Raw genomic sequence first — 22,811 nt, forward strand, 5'->3', positions numbered from 1 at the left:
AGCAGCACCATATCCATGTCTTTTGAAATATCCACTTGAGCTTGAATCTTTGGGGAACTTTTATCGCAGAGGACATAATTTCACAGTATTAGCACAGTCAGTTCCCAAATGGATTATGTGCTCTGGGAATTAACCAGGACATCTTATAAATCCCAGCTAGCTTCCCCTCTTTAATCAATGAGTTCTTCAGCTGAGTTTTCCTTGTAACCAATGAGGGCATGTTCTAAAAACTAAAAATCTTTCTATATTTATCAAAGCAAAATACAAGATAAATATATTATGAAGGTAATCATATGGAATATCCCAAAACAAAATAAAAATTCAGAATTGTTTTGAATTTCTTTTCAACTAATAATAATAATGACTGGGAGTTGATTAATCTTCAACATTTTCCATTTTCAGCAATTCACTAAAGGAATCTAATTTTTAACATATGTCTTCCAGAATAATTCACATTTTTTCAAATTATTGTACCTGTTCCACTGTCTGATTTATAATCTTCAAGTAGCTTTGTTTTAAAGTTTCACCATTTATGAGGGTTATCTCAGATAAGACAACAGCACCTTCTTGACCAGTAATTAGAATGTACAAAGTGGCAAACAGCCCAAGTAAAAATATAATTACTAGTGGTAAGAATTTTTATCTTCCATGGTTACTACCAATTAAAATATTTTGCATATCCCAATTAGGTCTAGAAGTGGTTGTTAGGGTTTAATTCTCAAGAGGGAGTGAATCAAGTCCTCATTAATTCATACTTTTTTATTACAAAGATGTAATTATGAAAGTTTATGAAAAGTAAGAACTGAGAGTTTGGTGAATACCAGTCAACAGAAAATTATTCAGTACCAAGTCTAAGCACTCACTCATTTGACCATTCAACTCAAGAGGTAGACTTAGATAAGTAATTCAGTGTCTAACTATGTTAACATGTATAAAATGACACATAACTACAAGTGGGAAAAGTGATTTGGGAAATAACAGAAATAGCATGACATATTTTCAAAAGAAGTGAAAAGGAATAAATTCTTGAGTATAAGACAATAGGTTAGAATTTGAAGTAAAGTAAGATTTAACACTATAAATCCAAAGGAAGATTAATGAAATATTCAGATACAGACATATAAAAAATGTAAAGATCATAAAAAAGGAAAACAGGTAAACAAAAACAATATATGAGAAATGGTGAAGGAATTAGTAAAGTAAAAACTGAAATGTCAGGCCAGTTCTCCCATAGCATGCCCCAAGCTTGAGAACTTAGCAGATATGTCCCCAGGAAGGTCCAGCGCAGTACTACCTAGTGCACGTAAGAACTGTCCTGCTGGCTGCAAGCCTCAGCTAGCAGGTGCCTACTGTCCTCCCCTCTGTGCTTGCTTTCAGCAAATTCATATGCTGAGCTGACTGAACCCTTATCTTCTTCCATCTGGAAGGACAGAAAAGCAACAAGTCTCATATTACAGAACAATACTCTCACTGTATATAAGTTTAGAATCAAAATAGCAAGTTGGGGTCCACAATCTGTGAGGCACAAATGAAAGTTCACACAACACCACATTCATTTACTGTCACAAAAGAGAGCAAATAGTAGCTTCTTAAGGAGCATACAACAGAGCATACAAAAAAAAGCCATGATTTTCTGGTGCACAAAGTTAAATTAAAACCAGGTTTCTATGAATAAAATTAAATTTCTTCTATTAAACAAATTCCTTGCCACTAAGAGTTAGGGTTCTTATTGCAAAGGTATGTCCCATTTCGCATCTCTGATGCTCCCTCTCAGAAGACTTCTCTACTTTAACTGGACTTCAGCAGAGTGGAAGGGTCAATCATATGGCCTTTCAAATGTTAGACATAAGAGTAGGGGGGAGCTTGACTTGATGTAGTAAACAAAATTAATTTAATCCTTAATTTGAAATATATTTTTTAAGTGAGTGTTAACTTATATAAATTTCTACTCTTCTGCTTTTCCTATTTTTTTTTTTTGGCTGTGTCTTGTGGGATCTTAGTCCCCCAACCAGGGATTGAACCCAGGCCCTCGGCAGTGAAAGCGCAAAGTCCTAACCACTGGCCCACCAGGGAATTCCCTCTATATTTTAAGTATTAGAAACCTTCTAAGGAGTATGTGCCCAGAGCCAAGCTAATTTTAACCTTTCTTAAATTATAAAAAAATGTCCTCAATAAATAAAAAACAATTTTCCCCCTCATTTCTATGTGTTTTCTCAGTCTTAGGACTAATCAATAATTATTTCTATAAAAAATGCTATAGTAAATTTCTTACATACATAAAAAATAAAGTAGTAGAATTCCTTGGTTTCAAGAGTACAGTAAGTTTATGTAAAGGTAGATTATTATTATAGTTTTGCCTATAACATAAAGGAGTGTAAAATACTCAAAATGAGTTTTCTTTTATTCAAAAGAAAATTATTAATAGTTTTGTGTTAATGGTCCTTAAGAAGTACTAACCTGATTAAAGATTTGAAAGCTCTTAAAGATATTCGATATACGCACAATCTTCCTCTCTGTCACAACAGTAAACAATTAAGCTACCATGAATCACACCCAGGAATATCGTTCAACGTAGTTCAAAAACAAGATGTATTCAAAATCCACAGCATGCATCAACAGACAGATGTTTGTGGACACTTGTTCTTCATGAAGCTATGAGCAAATGCCCATCCAGTGATCATTCACCACTCATGTAAGCAATTGTTATTTCTGCCTGGCCTTTGGTTGAGCACAGTATTTCTTTTTGTTTTTCTCTGATGCTGATAGTAAGCATATAGACCACAGTATGTAAAATAGTCATTTGATAGGTGAAGAACCTAGAGGCTCAGAAAGGTGAACTAATTTCATTAGGATATACAGGGTGCAGGGCCAAGGGCATGCTGTGCTAGCATTCAGGCCCACCATCTCCCCAACAGGGCTCTTCTCCCTTTGTTACACCACCTGATTGGACAGTGCTTACGGGAAACACTACCTGACTCATGTACCCTGCTCTCATTGTGTTCCTTCACAGATGAATGTTAAGCTTACTACTTTATTACACTATTAAGGAGAGTGGGATCTCTTTAATTTATGATCTCCGTGTATCATTCTTTTTTAGTCTATCATTGCTCAAAAAATGTTGCTTGATTTGAGCCACCATGATATGAGAAAATATGATTTAATAAAAACATTAAGATTATTCACAATGTAAAACTTAATCCTCACAGAAGTGCTTGCCGGAGTGTTCTTTTAAATAATGAGCTCTCCTATTGCCTTGGAGCTAAATAATTAGATGTTTGAAAATGTGATAAATACACACTGTTTTCAGAAGGCACATACAGATAAAATGTGATGCACATATTTGGCTCAACCAAAGGTGAAGGCAAATCTTCCAAGCTTGTTTTGATTTTAGTTCTTGTTTTATACATGAAATTTAGTTGACTACCACTTAACCACCCATTTGTATACTCATTTACAATTATTATACCTTTGTAATTCAAAGTAGAATATTTCAAAAATCCTGATGCTAATAGGAATAATAAAATCGAAAGGTTTGGTAAAATTTTCAAACAGCTCAAAATTATGAACTCATAGGACTACATAAGAAGTTATTTAAGCAGTGCTCTGTCAAAGTCATTTGTTTGATCAAGTGAACATAGATGGATTAGAAACCTTGAGAATAAAAAAGAATTAAAAAAAAATATGACTAAAAATCCAGGGTGAGAAGTTGAAGGGTGCCAAAACAAAACAATCAGTTATATTACTTTTCCTTTTCAAACCAGACTGGAGTTAAAATTAATATATAGCTTTGGTATCTTAATATGAAAAGTTCTAGGATTTAAACTTTCATTCTCTTCCATCAAGACATCTTCGGATTACTGATTATTTTTTGTGGAAACTGACAGAATGGATCTGTCTGTGGAGATAAAGGTATACGTATGAGATACAAAATGTATTGTTAAAATCTTACCTATTGTTTAAGCAAAAAAAAAAAAGGAAAAAAAATTAGGACACACTTTTGCATTATTTTAAAATAATTTGTAGTCAATAAACCTGCTTGAAATCTAGAGTGATTTTTTTTCAGGGCTGAATTATTTATACCAATAAAATAATTAAAAAGTAAAAGAAAAAAGTATTTGTTCAATTTATAGATGCACTAAACAGCAGCAAGGATATGAAATGTTTCAGCAGCCATTACAGTGTACAAAGACAAATATACGCATGTATTTGCAACACAGATTAAGGCAAGATAAAAAATGGGCAATTCTCACTTCCAAGTAACGGAAACTTAAAACTTTCAATTTCTGTAGCTTAAATTACTCAACATGCAGGAGCATTCTTACGTACCAGTACGACAAGCAGAAGCATCAGAATTGTGCTAGAAAAGGTAGTTAAGGTATAAAATATATAATAAGGTACAGATCTCTGTCCTGTTATACTGAATTTTTGTCTCAAAGAAATGGATGTATTTTTTAGGTTTTAACATGCATATTGATAAAGGTCAAATTAGAGACAGAGCTGTGCTAACAAAAATGCCCCACTCTTAATTCATGCCTCTGCCCATCTTTTGAATATTTTTAAATTGACCTTTAGCATGCAGAAGAGTTAATGAGGTTCTACTCCTCCTACTCTACCTAAGTTTGCTCAGCTGATTCCTTGCCCTCGACAATGGCTGCAGTGCGATGAACTCGTCACTGAAAGCGACTGTGTTGGAGTACATCTATAAGTGGACAGAAAAGGGATGGGACATACAACAAGTCAGTGAGCTGTATTTATCACCTAAGAGACAGACACAGGACAAGCTTTGTAAAGACATTTGTCCCTACAAGAATAGGATATATCATACATGGTACACATTTGTAGGGCCATTGGCTTTGCTATCAAAAGAATTTATTCTTAATACCACATTGTTATTCTGCAGAAAAACAAAGCTCAAAATAAATGCTGACAACTCTTCTTTTGATATGATTTTTCTTGCTACTTTTGGTAAGCAATGAAGTAAGTAGCTGACAACTTTCTAACAACTTTCTCAACATTTAAAATCAGAGTTGAAAGTACAAGGCTGAAATAATAAAGATTACTGACTATAGCGAAAGAATAATGTCACACACGGGATATGAATGACCATATACTGTCTCGACAAAAACAAAAAAATCCCCAGTAGGCTAGAAAATCCCTGAGTGGAAGTAGAGATTTCCTCTTTAGATTATTTTTATTTCCATGTTTATTTTTTATTGACGTATAGTTGATTTACAATGTTGGGCCAATCTCTGCTGTACAGCAAAGTGACTCAATTTTAAAAATATATGTCACATTCTTTTTCTCTTTAGATTAGATCACAGTTGAACATCCAGTTAAATCATTTAAAAGGAATTTAGTAGGGTAGAAAGGGAGATTATACTGGCTTTCATACATAGAAAAATGATTGATTTTTAAAATCAACTCCATTTTTAATCAATTTAGCCTATGGTAAAATAACTAAAATATATATAAAGTACTTTTAACTTTTTCTTGTCTAAGGGTCCGCCTTAAAGTATCAAATATTTCCTGTGTAATCCTTTAAAAAGAGTTCTACAAAAATGGTAATAAGGACTAATATTATCACCTTTTATTATCATTAAGAAATCTCTAAGATATAATGCTCTGCCTAAAGAAAATTTCTAAGGATAAATGTAAATAAATCATTATTTACTTTTATAAAGAATAAGTTTTTAAGTGATGTCATTAATATATTTTGGTGAAATATAACTTTATATAGCCAAGAGGGCAAGACAAATATGTTCTCCATAAAGGTCTAGAAAAAGTATAATAGACAATGTATTAAAAGTAGTATTCTATTATCATGAATATCTCTGAAGATTAGAAAAAAGATAGGCAAACCTTTCTGACATATATTTAAGTAATATATTGCAAGGTGGAAAAGTCTGCCCATACTGATATAAATATATGCATAGGCAGACACAGTAATCAGATTATGCAAAGTTTTTCAGCCCCATCTGAAGATCAGTATCAGAGCAACATCCTCATCTTTCTTATAGTTATGTTCTTACTGAGGACTTACTACATACAGACCCAGGGTTAGGCACTTTATATTAATGATCTCTAACCAGCAAGTAAGGTAGTTATTATTCTGATTCTACAGAGGAAGAAACTGAGGCTTAGGGAAGTGACTTGATTAAAGACATACATTTTATAAGTGGTTAAAACAGTATCTGAATTAAGTTTGTCAGGCTTCAGAGGCCTATGCTGCTTCAGTGGTGTTAAAATGTATATTGGCTAGGACTGAGTGACCAAAGCAAACAAGTGCTAAAGAAATGTTAATATGATCAACTGAAATTAAAACCAATACACTGTTTAAGAAGCCTAACTCAAATCACTAAATACTTAAGAAGCACTTATTCTATTTGTAGCATGAACACACAACTAAATTTCCAAAATTTGCTTGGCATACAGCAAATATGCAAAAAACAAACAAAAAAAAAACAAAACCCCCCTCAAAACCCTCAACCTAGGCAGAACTAAATGATTAATAAACTCTGTGTTTACAAGGGCATAAAAGTTGATTAGAATGTACTCTTGAGGACATATGTTCAATGTCATGATACGGTTAATAAGACAAACCAATATTTCTAGCTTATGTACAAGTCAAATACACAAAAAAGTCAAATATACTAAATAGCTATCATTTCTTGAGGATATACTCTGTGTTTGAACATTATTCCATTTAATCCTTATTACAAATGTAATGAGATAGACATTTGTCATAATTTTACCCATGAAGAAATGGAGACTTAAAGTTACAGAGCTACTCAGTGGTAGAATGTGGGTTTTGAACCCACAACTATCAGGCCCTAAAGACCATATTCTTAAACACTATGTAACATACTATTAATATCTGCTGTAGTATAATATTATTAGTAAGTGTTTAGTGAGAGAATATATTTTATAAAAATCCATTCTGTAGAAGTTTAGGTTAAAGAACTTATTTCATACTTTTGTTGAAAACAATATGACCTGAAGAAGCACTACTGAAATTCTAATGGTTCTGAAGAAATGGATATATATCCCAATTATATATATTTGATAGAAGGCTGTGATAATAGTATTTAAGACATATTTATACTATTATTTGGACATAACTTGATAGTTTTATACTTAAAACCTAGTTCTATTAATAACACAAGGTAATTTTTAAAAATTATAATTTTTCAGGAGTCATAAAATTCATAGCAACAATAACAACTTTAAAAATATCACATGTAACAATATTTATATTGCAAAATACTTGATACAGGAATAGATAATTTCCTATTTTCTAATATAAGCAAATTATAATGACAGCTATTCATCAAGACTCCTAATTAAAAAGGTATTGTATATAAAAAGTGGTTACCTGTGCCTTTTCAATATTTGTAGGATGAAACTGTCGGTCAAATACTTTCTTCACAATATCAAGAAATAGGCATGTAACAACCATGAGAATTATTGCAAACCAAGCAGAACCACTTGACAAGAGCTGAATAAATACAAAGTACATATTCTGGGAGCTCAAAAATGGCCTGCAAAGAAAGAAAGTGGGCTTATAATAAAAGAAGAAACCAACAAGACAGATTCTTAAATCAAGACATTAAGTAAACCCACTATACATGAAGGTTACAATTTTAAGAATACTCCAGGAAAATATTCAAAATGTGGAATCAGTGTAATTTAATTAATCAACTAACTAATAAAACATGGTAGATTTTAATTGTTAAAAATAAAATCCAATTTAATTCATTTGAATGACAACCATGGTTTTTATAATTAGGAAAGTGGCAAGTAATTGACTTATCCTACCTTAAGTGTTAGGATAATTCAAAAGAATTATGTAGTGAATAATACAGACTTAAGAGACCAAAAAAGCAAGAAAAAGTATGTAATAAAATATTTTCTACTAAGCAACTACAAGCTTGATTACCCAAATTTTAGGTTGAAAAGCTCTACTTAGAGGATCTTCTCTACACATGGATTTTAAAATAAATGTACTCACAAATATTAGTTCTACATAGTAGTAGGTATTGTCAAGATACTCTTTTTGGGTTTGTGTATATATCACTTCAAAAGAATGAGGGGAAATACCGGAAGAAATGCAGAAATAAAGAGGATTGAAAACAAACAAATGATATTCATTAGAGTATCTTTTTATAATCCTAAATCAAAGTTAATGTTTAGCCAATACAAGTTTTTTCCCTGCCTTTTGTAATTTTGCCTGATACAGGGATCACAGGCACAGTAGGCAATGTAATATACATTCTCCAATTGAGGGATTTCAGCTGTCCATCACTTACCAAACAATCTTAGGAAAAGCATTAATTTTTAATCTATCAGAATAGCTGAATATCTGATTTTACCAATGAATATGCAGCACATTACTTTTGAGAGAGAAGTTAACTCATTCATGAAAATTTAATGATTCTACGTGACTTTTAAAATTATATACATTAATAATAATTTAAAGGTAATACAATTAGTGTAAAGAACATTAATTTTCAAGTAAATCCTAGCTTTGCTACTTTTAACCATTGTGATCTTGGAGCTCAGTTTCCAAATAGAAAAAAATGGGGTAACAAGATTATCATGATGAATCAATGTAATATCTTAGGTAAAACACTAGAATATAGTAGGTATTCAGTATTTGTTAGTTTCTTTTTTCTTCCATATCAGTAAGATCAACTGAAAAAACTAAATTTCTTATCAGGATAGGGTCTCAAAACTATTCTGAGTAGAATTTGTTCATAGTAAAATCTATCATAATAACTATTTATTAGAGTTGAATCAATATAACTAAAATATAGTCACTCACCAGAGAATCCCTCCATAAAACAAAGAAAATACAAAATAGAATAAAATAGATCCCCAGGTAACAAGATGATTGATCCAGGTCCAAAAATGAGTTTCCAAAGCCATCTAAAAAAATAAATAAATAAATCCTTAATGTAAATTAATAAATCTTTAACTTCTCAGCTAAAACTCAAGAATAAAATGTATTAATTATAAGTGACTAAGGTTGCTATGGCAAAGTCCCTCAGAAGATAAATATTAATGAAAAGATCTTAGTATGAAATTCAACAATTTCAAGTTTATAGTATTTTTCTTCTGTGAGGAAGCAGTATTAAAATTTCATGAGTACTTTGTTCAGAACTCCATGGCCTAAACCAGCTTGTGTTGTCTTGCATTACATAGAGAGAAGCAGAATTTCGGAGATGAGTACTGAGGGGTTAACCTTTATCTGACCATAAAAATCAGCTGCGGCTTTACAAAATAATGAATTTTAAAAATGATTCATAATGAATCTTTTGACAAAAATTAAAATGAATTATTAAACTAGGCATCCATGAAATTATTCATGACTGAAAAAGGAAAATCTATCAACAAAGAAATGAGGAAAATTAACTAAGAATTATGCAGACACAAAATGTATCCGTGCTTCTAATTTCTGTACCATACCTTTGCTGTGACTGTAATAACCATGACTGTGAAGACCAAGGTACCAAATGTCCAATTTCCAAACATCTAAAACAGAATGAATAAACCAGTATTGCATTATGGGTTAAAATGATGCTAAATCAGAAGTGATGCAAAGAGTAACTAGTGTACATTCTTTACTAAAAATCATTTGCATCATTTACGCCAGTTACATTTGAAATCTGTGACTAGATTAGTAAAGTTAAAGGAGAATGAGAAGAAACACCATAAAGTATTATCATGTTTATTATTATGTAAAATGATTCTTTGGATAACATTATCAGACTGGAAACTCAAAGATGGGTTTGGAATTATGTGGCACAGTTTTTAGTGATAATGATACAGCTGTTAGTGACTGCTTTACTCCTATCACAAAGTAAAAATCAAATAAAACCCTGTTCAATCACAATTATTTTCTGAAATCATTCCAACCAGATGTCACAGCAGATCACCTGCCACTGTATTTCTGGACACACTATAGAAAGAGCAGGTAAAAAGAAACTTATACACAAAACCAACACCTGAAAGGAAAGATAATGGCCAGTGGACCTATTCAAGGGATTTCACGTAAAAATGCAGTTAATGCCAGTTAGATAGTTTTGCCCTGGGCTTTATAGCCAAAACTTACTAAGGCCTATTAAAAATGCAGAATCCCCAAAGAATGTCAGGATTTAATTTCCACAAATAAAAGCACCAGAAATTTATGTTAATTTAGTTTACAAAGTAGTCATAATCTTTACCATTGGTTTAAAAAATTATTTAAAAGATTGGTTGTTTAAAAAGAAAGAAAAAAAAATATGGGTTCCAATGGCAATAAAACTCATCTAAGTAATTAAAGATAAACCACAACCTCAGTGCTTATAAAATTATTGTTTATTTAAAAATACTTAGTATATTGCCTGGTATAAATAAAATACTCAACAAAATTTTTAAAAATTTGTATGGAAACACAAAAGACCCTGAATAGCCAAAACAATCTTGAGAAAGGATAATGGAGCTGGAGGAATCAAACTCCCTGACTCCAGACTATGCTATAAAGCTAATGCAATCAAAACAGTATGGTACCGACACAAAAACAAACATATAGATCAATGCAACAGGATAGAAAGTCCAGAAATAAACCCATGCACCTATGGTCAATTAATCTATGACAAAGGAGGCAATAATATACAATGGAGAAAAGACAGTCTCTTCAATAAGTGGTGCTGGGAAAATTGGACAGCTACACATAAAAGAATAAAATTAGAACATTCTCTAACATCATATACCAAAATAAACTCAAAATGGATTAAAGACCTAAATGTAAAACTTCTAGAGGAAAACACGGGCAGATCACTCTTTGACATAAAATGCAGGAATATTTTTTTGGATCTGTCTCCTAGAGCAATGGAAATAAAATCAAAAATAAACATATGGGACCTAACTAAGCTTAAAAGCTTTTGCACAGCAAAGGAAACTATCCACAAAATGACAAGACAACTTATGGACTGGGAGAAAATATTTGCAAATGATGCTACTGATATGGTATTAATTTCCAAAGTATACAGTTCATGCAGCTTAATTATCAAAAAAAAACAAACGACCCAATCAAAAAATGGGCAGAAGACATAAAAAGACATTTCTCTAAAGAAAACATACAGATGGCCAACAGGCATACGAAAAGATGCTCAATATAACTAATTATAGGAGAAATGCAAATCGAAACTACAATGAGGTATCCCCTCACACTGGTCAGAATGGCCATTATTAAAAAGTCTACAAATAGTAAATGCTGGAGAGGGTGTGGCAAAAAAGGAACCCTCTTACACTGTTGGTGGGAATGTAAATTAGTGCAGCCATTTAGGAGAATAGTATGGAGGTTCCTTAAAAAGCTAGAAAGAGTTACCATATGATCCTGCAATCCCAATCCTGGGCATATATCTGGAGGAAACTCTAATTTGAAAAGATACATAGACCCCAGTGTTCACAGCAGCACTATTTACAATAGCCAAGACATGGAAGCAACCTAAATGTCCATTGACAGGTGAATGGACAAAGAAGATGTGGTACATATACACAATGGAGTATCAGTCAGCCATAAAAAAGAATGAAATCATGCCATTTACAGCAACATGGATGGACCCAGAGTTTAACATATTAAGTGAAGTCAGAGAAAGACAAATAAAATAAGATATTGCTTAAATGTGGAATCTTAAAAATGATACAAATGAACTTATTTACAAAAGAGAAATAGATTCACAGACATAGAAAACAAACTTATGGTTACCAAAGGGGATAGCGGGTGGCGGTGGGGGGTGGGAGAAGATAAATTAGAAGTTTGGGATTAAAATATACACACTACTAAATATAAAATAGGTAAACAACAAAGACCTAATAGCACAGGGGACTATACTCACTATCTTGTAATAACACATAATGGAAGAGAATCTGAAAAAGAATATTTATATATAGATATAACTGAATCACTATGCTGTACACTTGAAACTAACAACACTGTGAATTCACTATACTTCAGTTAAAAAAATAAATAGCTTAAAAGGCAAAAAAAAAATCAATAAATAATGGTTATTATAATCAACAATGAAACATTAATATTCCTTTATTTGAGAGTATTTTGGGGAGTTTATTTGTCAAGAGGAAAAAAATGGAAAAGTCATATTGACTTTTCCTACTTTTATCATCTCTAGAAATGACCTGGAAATACTGAAAAATCATTGGATCTCACTTAACTCAGCTCTTAAGAGAGCCAGCTCCTCTTTCAGGGATATGGAGATAGGTAATTGATGTAGTCAGGGAACCTGGGTCTGGGAGTGGTAACAGCCACACATGTCTATCCCTCAGTATATGGTTTTACTGGGCCCAGACTGGGGCTAGTTACATGGTATCTTCCTTAGAAGCAGAGGAAGATTTAGGGCTCCTTCTAGTATTCAAGGCCCTAGAGGGAGCTGTAGAAAACACATTCACATTCTCTCTCCTTTTTGGATAAAATTAGCACAAGTTATGTATTTCAATTGCATCAGTCAGTTAAGACTCTTTCCATTCTGTTTTCCCCTTGAATTAGTTTAGGTGGTGATGAAGTGAGTGGCAGAGGGGATATTGGGGATCTGGCTAAAGAGAAGTTGAGTTGGGCTTATTACATTGGCTTGGGTTAAGTGGGACCTATTTATGTCACTCATAATCACTTCCACATATACTTGTGTTTGTACTTACAGTTCTTTCCCTTAAAGAGGGCCTGCCAAAACGAGTACGGCTTAGATTACTCTACTAAACCTGGATCTGCCCCTGCTCAGAATAGACAGACCTCTTACACTACGTGTAAGCTCCTGACCTCAAGGAGCTTACACATAGTGGAGGAGGCAAAAAATAAATAAACCTAAATATATATACTTTGAGGTAAAGAGCCCGTGCTCTGCAACAAGAGAAGCCACCACAGAGAAGCCCGCACACTGTAACAAAGAGTAGCCCCCGCTCGCTGCTTCTAGAGAAAGCCTGTGCGCAGCAACGAAGACCCGATGCAGCCAAAAATAAATAAACAAACAAATAAATAAAAGAAAATAAATGTAGAGTAAGGGGTCGGGAAGTGATGGAAGGTGAGGGAGATGGGATTTTACTGGAGTGGGCTAGAAAGGCCTACTCAAGCCAGTGACATTTCAGGAAACCTGAATGAATAAGGGAGATAGTCAAATGACCACGTGAGAGAAGAGCATCCAGGCAGAGAAAGAGCAAGTGCAGAAGTCCTAAGGCAGGAACTAACTGGTCTGAAAGAGCAAGAAAACCACTGTGGCTGGAGTAGAGTGAATAAAAGGGAAGGTGGAAGGAAATACAGTCCAAGAGGTAGTCCAAGATCTTTTCATTTTTAAAAGATCACTTGGGCTACTGTGTGGAGAATAGATAGTAGGAAGGGGAAGAACAGAAGCAGGAGGAGGAAGAAAGCAGTTACTATGGTCTCCGAAGAGATGGTGAGGATCTGATTGGTGTGGAGGAGGAGAGAAGTAGAAACATCCGGGATATGTGTGACATCAGAACCAATGCGATTTCATATGGGTTGTGAGAGAAGAAGTGAAATGAAGGATGATTCCTAGATTTCTGCCTGAGCAGATGGGTAAAAGGTAGCTCCATTTATTAATAAATATAAGAAGAACTGGAAGGGAAATGGGTTTACCGAAGACATAAAAAAATCCTGTTTAGCAATATTAACTTTGGGATTCTTATGAGACTTACAGGTAGAGAATGTAGTTAGTTATTTGAATCTAATAAGCAACTGGCAGAGATGTAAAATTGGGAGTTCAGCGTATAAGCAATGTTTCAACCATGAGAAGGATGAATTCACCCTGTGTACAGATAAAGAAAAGATGGCACAGCACTGAGTCCTAGGCCACTGCTCCACGTAGAACAGCGGTTCTCAAGGTGGGGGCATTTTGCCTCACGGTGGACAGCTGGCTGGATCTGAAGACATTTTTGGTTGTCATAACTGGGGGGCGGGGTTAGGGGTGTATGCCTGTGTGCTACTGGTATCTAGTGGGTAGGCATGCTGCTAAACATCCTACAATTCATAGGGTGAACCTCCACAGCAAAAAATTATCTGGCTCAAAATGCCACTGGTGCAGAGGTTGAGAAGCCCTGATTCTGAGGGTAGGAGGTGAAGACTGAAAAGAAACAGTTGGTAAGGAAGCCAAAGTAACTTACAGAGGCTGAGAGAAGATAATGCGGCAGGCAGGAAGGCTTCAAAAATTATACCCAATGGTTGAGTTCAAAAGGGCTGAGGCACGCTCATAGATTTAGCAATGAAGTGGTGGCTGGTGACCATAAAGAACATGGTTTTGATGGGAGTGCTGGGGGTGAAAGCCCCACAGGAGAACATTCAAGGGAGAAGAGGAGGCCAGAAAGTAGAAATAGTAAAAAAAAAATATAACTTCTTCAAATTTTGTAACAGGTCTAACTTAACTACACATTGATCTATAAAAGAATTATCTTCTATAGAGTTAATCAGTTGTTCAGTTCTCCAGTACAAACTATCTCTTTATTATTGGTTTTAAACACTGACCAATTGTTGGGTGATACCATAAGAAGCAAGGTATATTCTTCTGTTCTCTGTATATGATGTAATTTTCTATTAATTGCTTGGAATATTATTAGTGCTTTAAATATTTGTCTCATGAATAAATGAACATACAGGGAAATTCTGTAATGAACTAGATAATCAAAGATATTTTAATCATACAAGCTTTAATTAAAAGAAATCTGTATCTACTGGCAGGAATTAAATTGCATATGTGTTCTTGAATGACCTGATTGGTAATTATGGTGGTTAAATCATTTGAATGAAAGTAAAGGATACTGAATTCTCAGTGGAATACAAATATAAAATAGTATATTTCTATCTTAACACAGAGCTCTTATCATTTGATGGCTAGGTTTCAACAGCTGATGACATGTATAGTGTGAAAGAGAAACTAATTAAAGATAGGAAGTTAAGGGGAGAAATCATTAACATTAAAAAAAATAGTAAAAACTACAAAAAGGTTTATTTTTCTCTTTCTCTCAAAATTACAACCTGAAATTTCAACTCTTCCATTCTGTGTTGCTGATTGTTTTCCCCCAACTAGTCTGGCAAACAGTCCAGACCTAGAAGGCTTGAATAAGAGGTGAAGAATTACTTTTTCATGCTTATTCGTTCCTTTGTCATTTGATTTTTAATGTGGTGGAACAGTGAATATATAGTTTAGAATGGTGCCGAGGGTCTGATAATTCCAGCTTCCCTACTGGAGAAGTCCAACTGGAATTAGAATACTCTTAATAGTTTTTCCCTTTTTCTCTGATCCCATATTTTTTTGAATTTCAATTATTTTAGTTTTCCAAACTGGGTATAATTCCATACAGAGAGAAAAAAAGAAATTAATGGTTGACATTTTTCTTTGAGTTTCTGTATACTTCAGTAAAACAAAACCAAAACAAATTTTAAAAACCCTTATTTGGGTGGGATCTCATTTTAAACAGTAGTTATCTAGATTGTAATTTTCATATCAGACCACTGCGAATGAGTGGAATAGGTATTAGTGTTTAAGTTCCTGAGTTAACAAAGGATTTTTTCTTTATTCTCTTTTTCTTCTGAAGTCTTTGGTTGAAACCACTAGACAAGCAGAATGTCATGGAATGTTGGGATGGGAACTCAGCTACCTCTGAAACTGTTCTCCCAATATTTTTCTCCCTACATCATCTTAGTTTTCCACTCTTACCACATGACTAAAATTCCCTCTGTTCTGTTTCCTTCACTATAAATTTTTTTTTAATTCTTCTAATATACACTTACCCAAGCCACGATGCCTTTGCCATTGCATTCTATGGAAGTTTGCTTTAACTGGAGGTGAACTCCTGTAATCTAAATTGTTCCTCTCATACTTTCCTTATCTATAATCTTAAGTAACATCTTCCCTTGTCTATGACTTTATAAATATTCTTCCCTGAGAAAAGTTTCTTCGTGAGATCACAGAAAGACAACATAAGCTATTTCCAAAAGTATCCTGGACAACAGCAACACTGTTAGAACAAGCAGTGTCCCAATATGAGAACACTTACTCTGTAGAGATAAACAAAGGAGATAAATTTTTCTTTTTTAAAAAACATAGTCATTTGCTTTTAGTACCTCTGTAATTTATAGTAACCTTAATAAACATTCTTCATTGGTGTTCACTTCCCAATTATTTAGCTTCTAAAAAAAAATGATTTCATAGGTGGTCAAATTCATAGAAGCAGAAAGAACGGTAAATTCCAGGAGCTGGTAAGAAGGGAAATGGGTAGTTCTTTAATAGGCACAGAGTTTCAGCTTTGCAAGATGAAAAAGTTCTGGAGATCTGTTGCATAACAATGTGAATTTACTTAACACTACTGAACTGTACTCTTAAAAATGTTAAGATGGGCTTCCCTGGTGGCGCAGTGGTTGAGACTCCACCTGCCGATGCAGGGTACACGGGTTCATGCCCCGGTCCGGGAAGATCCCACATGCCGCAGAGCGGCTGGGCCCGTGAGCCACGGCTGCTGGGCCTGCGCATCCGGAGCCTGTGCTCCACAACGGGAGAGACCACAACAGTGAGAGGCCGGCGTATCACAAAAAAAAAAAAAAAAAAAAAAAATGTTAAGATGGTAAAAAAGTATCAAATTATAAAATTTTAAATATATGCAGCTTACTGTATACCAACTATACCTCAATTAAGCTGTTTTTTAAAAACCAGTATCATGGAAGTCAGTTTTTTCTATTATTCTTGGAGGAGTTAACATTTTTTAAAAGTTAAATTAAGATCTCTAACAAAATACATTATAACAATTTTACCTTTGTCAAAATTCAATTAATAAAAAAGAAATGATTGTTCTGTTCTCTTCTACAAAGCCTGTTAAAAAACACCAACTCAAACAAAGTTGATCTTGTTGGATTACAGAAATAATATGAAGTTTTATGCTAAGCTCATTTTCAGCTCTGGAAAAAAAAAAAATGAAGGGACTTCCCTGGTGGCGCAGTGGTTAAGAATCCGCCTGCCAATGCAGGGGATATGGGTTCGAGCCCTGGTCCGGGAAGATCCCACATGCTGCGGAGTAACTAAGCCCGTGTGCCACAATTACTGAGCCTGTGCTCTAGAGCCTGCGAGCCACAACTACTGAGCCTGTGTGCCACAACTACTGAAGCCTGCACACCTGGAGCCTGTGCTCCACAACGAGAAGCCACTGCAATGAGAAGCCTGCACATCGCAACGAAGAGTACCCCCGCTCACCACAACTAGAGAAAGCCCAAGCACAGCAACAACGACCCAACACAGCCATAAATAAATAAATAATAAATTAATTTATTAAAAAAAAGAAAAAAAAATTACCCAAACAAATATTCACCAAATTTCAAATGTGACTTTTTGACAAATGTTTGTGAAAAGATGATACTGAGGTATTGGAAGACAAGCCCCAGTTTTTAACTAATACTTATATTCCAAATACTTTGAGTATTTTAAGCCTGCATAAGGCTAGACAAATTTTATTTGAGTTTAACTCTTCTAATATTTAGAAGAAAAATAATTAAAAATTAGTTAGGGGCTTCCCTGGTGGCGCAGTGGTTGAGAGTCCGCCTGCTGATGCAGGGGACACGGGTTCGTGCCCTGGTCCGGGAGGATCCCACATGCTGCGGAGCGGCTGGACCCGTGAGCCATGGCCGCTGAGCCTGCACGTCCGGGGCCTGTGCTCCACAACGGGAGAGGCCACAACAGTGAGAGGCCCGCATACCGCAAAAAAAAAAAAAAAAAAAAAAAGTCAGTAGTTCAGTCCTCTTAGTATATTTTTTGTTCTCTGCAGGCAATCAAGGAGTGGCAGTAAAGGAATATCTTTTTTATGGTGCTTGGAAGGTAAAGATCTGTCCATAGGAAAGCAGTTTATAGACACACACACACAAACAGGTACTCAGACATGTCATATACATTCTTCTAGTCTTTCCAAATCTCAGAGAAAACTTATCAGGATTCTTATATTTTGCTAAGAGAAAAGACCTATTAAAAAGATCTGAGGGGAATATATGAAGAATAAATAGTTCTTTCCTAAGTAAAAGAGAAGTTAAGAATGAATGAATGGATACTTCAAAAATATTTGTTGAGGGAGTTCCCTGGTGGTCTAATAGTTAGGATTCGGCACTTTCACTGCTGTGGCCCAGGTTCAATCCCTGGTCAGGGAACTGAGATCCTGCAAGCCACATGGCATGGCCAAAAAAAAAAATTGTTGAAAATTAATTAATACCTAGAATATTCATGATACTGCTAGGCCCATCACAAAAGATGGGGGTAGAATCTTAACTTCCCCTGAAGTCTTGCCCTGCGTGGATCCCAAACTACTGCAACTCCTTCTCCTCCTCCTTTCTCAGGATCATTTGTTTGCACTGACTTCATCTTCACCTCTAGCCACTTCTCTTCCCAGTACTTCCCCCTAATATTTTCTACTCTAGGTCCTCCATTGTTTGCAGATTTCTTGGGCATACAAGAATAATTACTGGAAAACAGAGCATTCAACCCATGTCGAAAAAGACTTTCAGTATAGGGAGGCGTAAGAGGGAGCTACAGTGAAAGGACAGGGACCTGTGGGCTCAATCTTGAAGAATAGACAGTCATAAGACTGACTTTGGGAAAAAGAGGCAAGAGCATTCTAGAGAGAAAACATAGTAATGGCTTGGAACTAGAAATGAGCACTGCATGTTCTGAGAGAGCCAGCAAGGACAGTTTAACTTACACCATTAAAGAGGAGAGTTTCTGGGAGAAGTAGATTAGAGGGGGACTGGGTAGGACAGAGTCTTCAATATAATGATTTGATAGTAATAATAACAAGTAATACTGCTAAGATTTATTGAGTACTTCTATATGCTAGCCACTATGCCTAATGCCCTACATGTAATATGTTGTTTATTCCTCACAGCAAACCTATAAGGTAGTAATCATGTTCCTAATTTTGCAGCGAGGAAACTGAGCCTTACAGAAGTTAAAGAACTATTCCCAAATCACTCAAATAGGAACTTCAGGTGCCAGGATGTAAATCCAATTTGACCAATTGCAATGTATGCTTCTTTTCCACTGTTTCTACAGGAGTGGTAGATTAATTTCTAGTGGTATATATGAGTGGTAGAACCGGTAGGCTAAAAGGGGAAGTTAATGATGTACAATTTGAGTTAAAAAAAACAATAACAGGTGGTAAAAAGAAGAAAAACTTTTGTACTAAAGGGCCAACAACAATTTACACTTCATTAAGATTCTTTTCTTTTGCATAAAGCATGCTCAAGATTTAATTTAAAAAAATTATTTATTTGTTTGTTTGGCTGTGCTGGGTCTTAGTTGTGGCATGCAGGATCTTTGCTGCTGCGTGCGGGATCTTGAGTTGTGGCATGTGACCTCTTAGTTGTGGCACGTGAGATCTAGTTCCCTGACCAGGGATTGAACCCGGGCCCCATGCATTGGGAGCACGGAGTCTCAGCCACTGGACCACCAGGGAAGTCTCTAAAGATTTAATTTTAAAAGTCACTAAAAACTAGAAACAAACCTAAATTATAAGTATTCTTAAATAATTTATGCCATGTAATGAATATTATGTAGCTGTGAAAAAATATTTTTGAAGCATTTTTAATAACATGAAAAATCACTTAGACTATAGTAAGGGGATAATTATAATAAGCCTATCATTGAGAAATAAGGGGATAAGTTATGACGTTAATGAAAAATAGTAAAAAATTTAAAAAAATGGAAGAAAATATGTAAAAATGACAGAAATAATTACACCTGGGTAGAAGAAGAACAGGCGGTTTATTTTCTTTGTATATTTTTCCTATAGAGTATTTCAAATTTACCATAATGGGCATGTTACTTGAACCTCTCACTGTCGTGGCCTCTCCCGTTGCGGAGCACAGGCTCCAGACGCGCAGGCTCAGCAGCCATGGCTCACAGGCCTAGCCGCTCCACAGCATGTGGGATCTTCCTGGACCGGGGCACGAACCCATGTCCCCTGCATCGGCAGGCGGACTCTCAACCACTGAGCCACCAGGGAAGCCCCCACATGTTACTTTTAAAATCAGAAAAAAAGTAGTAACTAGCAACAAGAGAGATCTCTTTTAACTTCCTTTTCATCCAATGACATCTTCCTTCTTTCTTAACTCTTTTCCCCTCTTCACTCTGTCCAGTTTTAGCCCAGTATTTCAGGTGGAAATGGGCATGCTCACTCATATATCTATATGTTTGATGGTCTTTGCACAAGTGGCAATACTGCACAGAAGGGTACCAGGCTAATACTTGTTTCTCAAAGGAATTTAGGATCTTGGCTAAGCACATAGGTTTTGAAGTTATACAGATCTGAGTTTGAATTATACTCTTGTAATTTATTCACTATGTGACCTGAGGCAAGTTTCTTAACCTGAGGTTAATTTTCTAATATGAAAAAATATTTTCCTCATACAGGGTTATTACAATTTAGTAAGCTAATACATGGAATATACCTGGCAGAGAGAAAAAAATTCAATAAAAGGTAGTTATTACTTGGGGGAAGTGCTGTAACCTTCATGTTACACAAACTAGATTCATATATTTGTCCAAACCAGGCTAAATACGTCCTCAAAAGTAGAGTGGCAATAATACGTTCCATTTCTACATCCTAAAGGGATCTGCATGGTTAAAGCCTCTCTAAAATTGAAACCCATTTCCTTCACTGCACTTGAATATTTTGTTATTTTACTTGTTTATTTTCTGTTTCCCTCACAAGACTCTTAAGCTCCATAACTGAGTGTGTTAGTTCCTCTCATAAATCCAGACACTGGTATAGTACATGGTAATGGTTGGTCCTCAATAAATGTTTGTTGAACAGATAAAACTTCATATTCTCCCAACTGCAAACCTTGTATCTCTGTTTCTGCAAATATATTGAATATTTTGGAATACTTAAGTATTGCCAGTGGAAAAGAGAAACTAAAGGTGACAAGCATTTCCAGTCCACCATAGTACCACAGCTGTCATTTATTTTCCTCTGACCCATCTAGCTAAGCTTAGAAAGAGAGGCCTAGTTTTGCAGAGTCTCTCAACACGAGCACTCCAATCAGGACACAGAAACAACATACTGTGTGGTACTCCTTTCCAATTTCACATTTCAGAAAAATGGCCACTCTAAGCAGTAACTTGACATCCTTGGAATTGCTGGAGTGCACTGAAAAGTACAGTAGCACTTCCTAAGCATACCACCGCGACCCCCCAAAAAGAAAAAAAATTCCTGCAATTAAAAGCAAAAACCTAAACATTAAGTCCTTATTTCTCATCTAAAAAAGCTGAATCATAATATCTCTCCAATGGGAGTATTGTGAGGATTAATGGAAATGGGGCATGGAAAGCATTGAACACAATAGTTAAGTACGAAATAAACAGTAGCCATTGTTAAAACACAATCCTGAAGTGAACATCATGCAGAGGGGCATGAACATATCCTCATGTGTGAATTAAGTTTTGAACAGCAAAACTGCTTAGGTAACTTGAGTTTCATATTAAAATTACACTGCATTGCCTTTCTGTTTTAATTCTCATTTGTATGAAATTTTATTAAGTAAAAAAAAGTTAAAAACCTTTTTATAATTGCATTTTAATTTAATTCCTGCAATTTTATAACTTAAATGGAATTTTACTTTATTTTGTATGACAGAAAGTTATCAAAAGCCAAACTAAATTATTAAAAATGTTCTTTAAAAAACTATGTATTTTACCTGGCCATTTCCAAGCAGAGATGTATCTTTCCCTATCAGAAAATAGGATCCAAAAAAGAAAATAAAGGCATGACTGAAACCCAAGATGGTCCAATAAAGAAATGTTTTCATGCTTAGTTGACGGTTTTTACTAATGTCTCTGCAAATTTAAGAAAAAGGAAGAAAAAAAGAAATGTATTAGGACTTATTATACCTACTAAATAATTATTACAGTTTGATAATTAAAAAACAAGATGGATTTTTAATTTAAAATTGCTTAAAAATTTTAGCAGAAAGGATAGAACCTAATTTACAAACCACTATACATCTGTGTAACAGCTTATAATTCTCATAACATACTCAAATACATTTTCTCATTTAATAAAGAAATATGATATAGGCATAATACTTCAGTTTAATTGTGAAAAGTTGATTTTTCTTTGTTATATTCTTTTTTTTTTTTTGGCTGCGCCTCATGGCTTGTGGGATCTTAGTTCTCCAACCAGGCATCGAACCTGGGCCCCAGAGCAGTGAAAGCCTGGAATCCTAACCACTGGACCACCAGGGAATTCCCTCTTTATTATATTCTGTTGTAAACATTCAGTCATTCTGCCATGATTGTTTCTTTTTAGTGGAGTCATCTGAGTTAGGTTCAGCACTGAGGCTCCTGAATGAGTTCCTGTCTATCAATAGCTATTATGAGAAGAACCATCTGTGCCAATCTTGGGTCAAGACCAGTCCTAGTTAACCTGGGAAATCAAGGTAAGTTACTGCCATTTCTGGATAACTGAATATCTCTGTAAGTGTAGAGGTCAAGTTAATGTGGGAACCATAAGCTGGTCCTGAGCTGACTCCACATATCTATGATTACTTGGTTCTGAGAAAGGAATAACCCAGGGGAGCTGGGAAGATTTAATGTCCTCAACTCTGCATTTTGCATCAATTACTACTCATAAATTTGGCAGTGCCAGAACATGAACTAATTTCTTAGGAACTCCAGAGACAACTAATTACTGAATAACTTCTTTTGTGTCCATGAAACAGAGTATTACTGGTTTACAGCAGTAAGTGTAAATTACACAGCTGCTCAATGCATTCCTAG

The 22,811-nt window shown here is 34.8% G+C and overlaps 1 protein-coding gene across 5 annotated transcripts in view; it reads right to left on the reverse strand.

Moving 5' to 3' along the window:
* Positions 1–22,811, reverse strand: part of ATP11B (ATPase phospholipid transporting 11B (putative)) — a 119,406-nt gene that overhangs the window by 11,762 nt on the left and 84,833 nt on the right. For 3 of the 5 annotated variants that reach the window (XM_070045477.1, XM_030862742.3, XM_070045478.1), the window contains 4 exons: positions 21,731–21,869; positions 9,466–9,531; positions 8,822–8,925; positions 7,373–7,538 (listed from right to left, as the gene is read on the reverse strand). In XM_070045477.1, the coding sequence (XP_069901578.1) occupies positions 7,373–7,538; positions 8,822–8,925; positions 9,466–9,531; positions 21,731–21,869 (475 nt within the window). Of the gene's footprint in view, positions 1–1,294; positions 1,421–4,613; positions 4,700–7,372; positions 7,539–8,821; positions 8,926–9,465; positions 9,532–21,730; positions 21,870–22,811 lie in introns of all 5 variants that reach the window. The other 2 variants (XM_030862781.2, XM_030862751.3) reach the window with 2 other exon arrangements.

This window comes from Globicephala melas, chromosome 4 (genome assembly GCF_963455315.2).
Source record: "Globicephala melas chromosome 4, mGloMel1.2, whole genome shotgun sequence".
NCBI classification, from domain to species: Eukaryota; Metazoa; Chordata; class Mammalia; order Artiodactyla; family Delphinidae; genus Globicephala; species Globicephala melas.